Here is a 7,819-nt window from a genome sequence, read left to right on the forward strand (position 1 = left end):
CCTCCAGAGTAGCTGGGACTACAGGCACCGCCACCACGCCCGGCTAATTTTTTGTATTTTTTAGTAGAGACGGGGTTTCACCGTGTTAGCCCAGGTGGTCTCAATCTCCTGACCTCATGATCCGCCCACCTCGGGCTCCCAAAGTGCTGGGATTACAGGTGTGAGCCACCGCGCCCGGCCAACAGATGTGATTTCAAACGCGCCTCAGTTCACAGGGTATGGGCAGGTTCTGTGGCGCTCGCTGTGTCACTTGGAACGCACACCGAACGACACTCAGCTTTTCTCAGTGTGGTATTATACTCGCCTCTCCGCAGAGGCTCTGAAAGTTACAAAAATGCTCCATGACGGGCCCAGCACGGTGGCTCACGCCTGTAATCTCAGCACTTTGGGAGGCCGAGGCAGGCGGATCACCTGAGATCAGGAGTTTCAAAACCAGCCTGGCCGACATGGCAAAACCCTGTCTCTACTAAAAATACAAAAATTAGCTGGGCGTGGTGGCGGATGCTTGTAATCCCAGCTACTTGGGAGGCTGAGGCAGGAGAATTGCTTGAACCCAGGAGGCTGCAATGAGCTGAGATCGCGCCACTGCACTCAAGCCTGGGCGACAGAGCAAAACTCCATCTCAAAAAATAAAAAAATAAAAAAAGCCCCACGATGCTAGTCAAGTTAACAGAACAATCAACTGCTTTCAAAAAAGGCTGTTCTTTGGAGTTTACAATTCCCTAATTTAGAAGCCTAAAAGTGCAATCTCCCAGCAATTTTTTCATCTCATAATTTTTTTCATCTCATGAAATTTTATTCCAAAGGAAGAAAAATATGACATTTGCAATGTAATGGCACCTTTATGCAGCGGTGTGCGGGGGGTGGGTGCGGTATGAAGGAATGGTGTTGACAGATTACAACTGAGGGAGGGCTGTTTTCCAAGTTCTTGGAGTTTTCCATATTTAAATTTTTATTACAACACTGAAGGGTACAAGTAATTGGACTTTCATGTATTTAGTGACTTTTCAGAAACCTAAGTTACAGGTGAATCTGGGAATGAAGCTGCTGCTCCCGCCAGGAGGGTCCCCAGTGTCTGGGTGCGGGGGGTTGGGGGGACAAACGCAGGGGCAGGGCGGGGCTTACCTGGTCTCCACCAGCATCTTGCCCGCCTTCCCGTAGGCGTGGAATGCTAGCGCAAAAGAAAAGAAAGGCACACTCAGTCCAACAGTGTGAGACGCACATCCAGAACAAAGGTACTGAGCAAAGCTGTCCAGGGCAATCTCACAGAAACCCGTGGGTCCAGATTCTCCGGGGCATGAGGGGTGTTTCAAATTCTGACCACCAGGTTATGTTTGGATCTACTGTCTGCAAATGAAACTATAAGAAACAAAGACGGAGCAGGGGAAGGACAGGAGGCAGGTTCTTCTTTCACTCACTCAGATTTTTTAAAAGACAGAGAGACACGTCCCTGTAATGCACAGTCCTCCCACGGGGTGACCACTGGGGGCCCGCTGGAAACAGCATCCCACAGCCCGGCATGGCCGAAGCCCGTGCTGTTGGCCGGAGCCTGCAGGTCCCCAGAGGGTTCAGTGCCGGCCCCAGGTGCCCGAGCACCACAGCCTGCATCGGAGGGACTCGGAGGAAGGGCTTTCATTTTCACCCTTTGGTTGGGATTTACAGAAACGAACGGAGACCCCTTTCAAGCATGGTGCTTCAGGAAGGGAGGGGACGAGAGCCCCGGGCTTGTGGTGTCCCCGTGGACAGCCAATGAGGAGTCTTGCCGATGAGGAGCATGCGTCCCCGTCCCCGACGGGGTGGCCAAACACGGGAGGAGCCGCCATTCTCTCCGCCCTGACAGTGGGATTCTCTGCAGCAGATGAGAAACGGGGCTGACTCAGCAGGGTCCCTCCCAGGCCCCAGGCGGTCATCTGGTGACCCCTGCGCTTCCCCGCGGCCCGGCGGAGGAGGGCAAAGGGAAGTCCCGGCTCCAAGGCACACCCAGAGACGGGTGCATGTGACAGGACGGCCCAGCCCCGGCTTCCTGCCCCCAGTTTCCTCCCACGCACGGGCTACAGGCCTCTGATGAGCTTTGGAAAGCAGGAAACACACAGGCCAGTAAATATGAATGAGTCCAAAAAACACTCCTGATGACTTTAAACTACTTAGGAAGAAGCACAGCACTGCCAACACCAGAGCCTGGGAGCAGCAAAGACCCCGCCTCCAGGGCTCACCCTGGCCTCTCCCAGACCTGCCTGCCGCTCGCTCAAGAAGCCTGGCACCCGCTGAGTTCATCCCACAACACGGAAACCGGAGCCAGGCCCCAGAAGCTGACCTCAGGCTGCGGAGAATTTCAAACACTAACAACTCCAGAAGCCCCCTCAGCAGCAGCCCACAGCCCAGGGCCCTGCTGTCACCAGAAAATGCCCTCCACACCCCTCGGTGACGGTACAGCGGACACAACAAAACCCCACGCTCCAAACGTGGAGGTGCTCCTGGCCATAACGTGCCTTTTTATTCTCCAAAACGAAGCTGAGTCTCCACAGCATATTCCAAACACGAGCGCACCTTGCCCAAGATGGTTCCAGAATATGCCTGCCGCCGGCAAGGGAAAATAGAAGGCCGTCTAGGAAATCAGGGCGGCACTCTCTTCCGGTTCCCAGGACAACGTCCTGAGAGCCCACCATGCTGAGACACGGCCCCGCGCCTTCTTTTCCCCACCCGGCCAAACCCTCGCTCACCATTCCCAGTGTCAATCCCTCGGCAGCTTCTCCCCAGCTTCAAACACCAGCCCCAGTCGGACCCCGCTCCTTCACCTCCTGCCTGGACTGGCACAGGGAAAGAGAGGAAGAGGCTGAAGCACCCAGCAAGGTCCCGGGACCCGGCCCTCCCCCGCGTGTGGACTCCCAGTGCCGGCCCAGCCCCCGCCAGGGTGGAGGTGTCTGTGAGCGGCGAGCTCTGAGGCCGCGGCCTCCATGCAGGGTGTACCCTGCCCTGGGTCCAGTCAGGTGTCCCCCAGAGCCGGCACAGGAGCCACAGAAGCCCGGACCACCCAACGACGGAACACAGGCAGCACCCCTGACACTGCTGCTCACAAGCGAGAACTCAGAGGCCGTGTGGGGGCCAAACGGTTGCTGCTGCTGGGGGAGGCGGTTTCTAGCCCAGACCACGCAGGCCGGGGTTCAGGCACAACTCTCAACGGGACAGGGGCCGGGGCTCAGAACAGCATCACGAGAAGCCGCGGCAGCCGAGGGAGGCTGAATGACCGGCGTATCTGTGTGTCCTCCGGAGAGGGGTTTCGAAAAGTCCGTGTGCAGGGAGGACAGGACACTCGGGGTAAAGCAGGCGAGAAGCTGATGAAAATGGCAAAAACCACCCACGACCAGCAACAGCAAACAGGACAGAGAAATACACAAATTCCAACAAGAAACGACACCTCTCCAGGCTGGCACCTGGCACTGGAGGAGAGCGGGGAGGGTTAAGTGACCAGCGGCCACCTCCCTGGGCTAACCAACCCAAGGAACCATCACGCCGCAAACCCGTGCCTCGGTGGGGACAGATGCCATTCGGAGGAGACCACCCGGCCATCCCAGGGAAAATAAGTCTCTGTGTGCAAGGGCAGGAGCCAGCCCGGCGCCTCCTGAAGACTGCAGTGTGGAGCTGCCGTCCGCTCGGCACGAGGGCCTCGCCTCAGCTCCAGGAGATTCTCATCTTACCCTCCCCAGGGATGCCTCTCCCAGCGCGTCTCTCCACTTCTAAGACAAGCCAGGGCAGACTGCGGCTGACGCAGAGAGGCTGGGCCCAGGGGCCTCTGTCCGGAGCTCACACAGTGGAACCTTCATGTTTGGTGTCAAAGGCATGACCTGACACACGCTTGGTGTTTTGAATCTTGTTTGTTTCCGACAGGCAGACGTGGACTGTGGTCACCCCAGCCAGTTAAAGGTCGGAAGCTCAGGCAGGAGCTCCAGGCAGCATAGAAGAGCACCCGTCCGGCAATTTTCTTCCAGTCTTTCACATGTAGCCAAACTGGTTTGACTGTTCGGGGACTTTCAGTGAATAAGACAGCCAGCTATCAGAAATGGGGGCCTCCCCAGCCGTGGGTCACCGGTCTTCCTCCAGGACACAGCCAAGTACTTAAGTTGGGGCCTCTGCTACAGAAACCCTGTACAGAGATCTCAGTGGGGAGAAAAGGGTCACCCTGCAGGCCACAGCTCTGCAGACCCAGGAAGGGGCCTGCCCAGGCGCTGTGCCTCCTGGCTTCCAGTAGGCATGTTTCAGCCCAAGTTGAATTAGGCCATCTCACTGTGGATCAAATTTAACGGTGAACTTCACTTCCTCAAATAACAAGAAAAGGCTCAGACAGCGCCATTCTCATCGGGAAGGGAAGAGAAGGAACGCATGCCCTCTGCTTCCGAGGGCAGAAACGAACGCAGGACTCTCCGTGGCAACACGAAGGGGACTGGGAAGAAGTGGAGGCTGGGAGGCCAGGACCCCTGTGTGGACCCTGCAGGTGTTTTTATTTTGTTTGGCCCCCTGGACCCCTAAATACCATTTCCTCTCCCTCTGCCTCCTCGCTCTGCCGTGGGAGCTGTGAGCCCAGAGGCAGGATGACCTTCTGCAGGGGGGACCGGACATCCCAGCCACACACAGGCCGGAGGGGCCAGAGCCTTCATCACAAGGCCAGGAATTCTTACTGGAACCCACAGGGCCGACTCCTGAGAACACGGACGCCGGAATTTCAACACCCGTGCTGGATGCCCCCAGAATGGAATGTGGAGCCGAGAGGTGCCGAGCCTGTGGCGGGCAGGGAGCAGTGTGGGTCACACAGCCTGCGGGCAGATGGGAAGGTGAGGGATGGCACCGTCGAAGACAACGTGGAAAGTATTCCACACCGAAATGAGGCAGAAAGCGCAGCCTTCTCTCCTGGCTAAAACAGCATTAAAGCAAGAAAGAACTAAAGGAAACAAAACTGCAACCAACAGCATCAGGGGAAGGACAAAGCCACTGGGAGAGGAGCCACTGAACCCCAGCAACAGCCTGGGCCCGAGGAGCTTCCTCCATGGAATTCTGAGTTGGGGAGAGCAGCAAGCTTCTCTGCAGGCAGCTCCACGGGAAGGCGTCTGGTGTCTGGGAGAGACAGTGAGCAGGCCTGTACCAGGACTATAAGGACGGCTGTCTCGGCCTGAGTTTAGAAGCGGAAGCTGCATGGGAGTGGGCAGGAGCACAGGATGACAGGGAGGCCTGGTGTCTCATACCCTTCTGTGTCATTCCAATTTTGAAGCATGTGCTTGTAACAGGTTTTTCTATTTTTTTCAGACAGTCTCACTCTGTCACCAAGGCTCAAGTGCAGTGGCATAATCTCAGCTCACTGCAGCCTCCACCTCCCGGGTTCAAGAGATTCTCCGGCCTCAGCCTCCCGAGTAGCTGGAATTACAGGTGCCTGCCACCACGTCTGGCTAACTTTTTGTATTTTTGGTAGACATGGGGTCTCACCATGTTGTCCAGGCTGGTCTCAAACTCCTGACCTCAAATAATCCGCCTGCCTCGGCCTGCCAAAGTGCAGGCATGAGCCACTGTGCCCGGCAGATTTTTTGTTTTAACTGCATTTTTTTTAATTTAATTTTTAATTCTTTCACCCAGGCTGGAGTACAGTGCCACGGTCACAGCTCACTGCCACCTCAGACGCCCAGGCTCAGGTGATCCTCGCACCTCAGCTCCCAAATAGTAGCTGGGACGACAGGCACATGCAACTACACCCGGCTCATTTTTTTTTAGCATTACATTTTAAAATAAAGGAAAAAAACCCTGCTATCCAAGGAACTGTGGAAGAATAAAGTAGAGAAAATAAATGGAATAAGAAAATAAATAAATAAATGGAATAAGGCCCCCGCCCCAGGTCCAGAGCCACCTTGTGGAGAGGGTGCCTCACCCAGGCCGGCGTAGGTCCTCCGCTTGCTCAGGCTGGCCGACTTCACCAAGAACATGCACGACTGGTGCGTCATCCAGGAGCAGAAGACCAAGAGCAGCGCCCCCAGGACGATGCCGCACTGCAGGGTGGAGACAGGAACACATGTTCACAGCAGCAGGCGCTCCTCAGAGGCCCTCACCCCACACACCCAGCTCATGAGCACCCTGTGCACCCCCAGGCCCTGCTCCATCCCAGTCTCCTGCCGAACGCGACACTTCCTGGCACTAAAAGGCCCATTTCCTTGGTGTGGTGGCCGCATGCCTCGTCCAGGGACAAAGCTGCATGCGCAGAGCACAGGGGCGCCATCTCCTTCCCAGTCCCCACCTCAAGTCTTCATGGACGGCTGGGTGCTGCCAACTAATACCCCCTTGTTCTCTGCACACGCCCTATGTGCACCATCTTTAGCCACCTGAGTCCACAGCTACGAGTAATGAACATGTTCTGGAAGGAAGAGATTAACAATGCCATTTCCCCCGTTCTCATAAGTTAAACAGACACTTACTGTGTGACCTGGGGATTAACTGCCCCCCAGGTATTCACTTACCCAAAAGGAATGAAAACGTGTTCATGAAAAACCTGTATGCCAATGTTTACAGCAGGTTTATCCACAACCCAAAAATGGAAAAACAGCCCAAATGTCCTTCAACAAGCGAACGGATACAAACTGTGATCCATTTGAATAAGGGAACATTAGTCAGCAGGAAAAAGGGATGACTACAGACACCCACCGTGACACGGATGGGACTTGAACGCACCATGCTGAGCAGAGGAAGCTGGACTCGGAATGCTACAAATAGTGTCATTCTGTTTACAGGACGTTCAGAAAAGGCAAACTTTTAGGCCACGGAATAGGTCAGTGTTGCCAGGGGCTGGGGGTACGAAGATTGGCTGGTGACAAAGGGGTACGTGGGGACCCTCTGGGAGATGGAGCTGTGTGTTCTATGTTTGACTGTGGTGGCTACACAGCAAGCCCGTAACCTGCACCCTGAAGAGAGTCAATCGGCCGGGCGCGGTGGCTCACACCTATAATCCCAGCACTTTGGGAGGTTGAGGTAGGCAGATCACGAGGTCAGGAGATCGAGACCAGCCTGGCCAATATGGTGAAATCCCATCTCTACTAAAAATATAAAAATTAGCTGGGCGTGGTGGTGCACGCCTGTAATCCCAGCTACTTGGGAGGCTGCGGCAGGAGAATCACTTGAACCAGGGAGTCAAAGGTTGCAGTTGAGCTGAGATTGTGCCACTGCACTCCAGGCTGGCGACAGAGCAAGACTCTGTCTCAAGGGAAAAAAAAAAAGGCCAGGCGCAGTGGCTCACGCCTGTAATCCCAGCACTTTGGGAGGCCAAGGTGGGCAGATCACGAGGTCAGGAGCTCGAGACCAGCCTGGCTAACACAGTGAAACCCCGTCTCTACTAAAAATACAAAAAATTGGCCGGGCGCGGTGGCTCACGCCTGTAATCCCAGCACTTTGGGAGGCCGAGGCGGGCGGATCACGAGGTCAGGAGATCGAGACCATCCTGGCTAACACGGTGAAACCCCGTCTCTACTAAAAATATAAAAAATGAGCTGGGCGTGGTGGTGGGCACCTGTAGACCCAGCTACTCGGGAGGCTGAGGCAGAAGAATGGTGTGAACCCGGGAGGTAGAGTTTGCAGTGAGCCAAGATCGCAGCCTGGGTGACAGAGCAAGACTCTGTCTCAAAAAAAAAAAAAGAGAGTGAATCTTGCTGCATGTCCACTACCTCCATCGAGGTGATACTTAAAACACAAGGACCGGCTGGGCGCGGTGGCTCACGCCTGTAATCCCAGCACTTTGGGAGGCTGAGGCTGGCGGATCACGAGGTCAGGAGATCGAGACCATCCTGGCTAACAC

General features: G+C 55.5%; 1 protein-coding gene across 1 annotated transcript in view; it reads right to left on the bottom strand.

Annotated features, from left to right (window-relative positions):
* Positions 1 to 7,819, bottom strand: part of SLC38A10 (solute carrier family 38, member 10) — a 49,526-nt gene that overhangs the window by 39,307 nt on the left and 2,400 nt on the right. Inside the window, exons 2-3 of the mRNA XM_011933275.1 lie at positions 5,909 to 6,026; positions 1,126 to 1,171 (exon numbers count right to left, since the gene is read on the bottom strand). Coding sequence (XP_011788665.1) covers positions 1,126 to 1,171; positions 5,909 to 6,026 — 164 coding nt within the window. The remainder of the gene's footprint in view (positions 1 to 1,125; positions 1,172 to 5,908; positions 6,027 to 7,819) is intronic.

This window comes from Colobus angolensis, unplaced genomic scaffold (genome assembly GCF_000951035.1).
Source record: "Colobus angolensis palliatus isolate OR3802 unplaced genomic scaffold, Cang.pa_1.0 Scaffold1, whole genome shotgun sequence".
NCBI classification, from domain to species: domain Eukaryota; kingdom Metazoa; phylum Chordata; class Mammalia; order Primates; family Cercopithecidae; genus Colobus; species Colobus angolensis.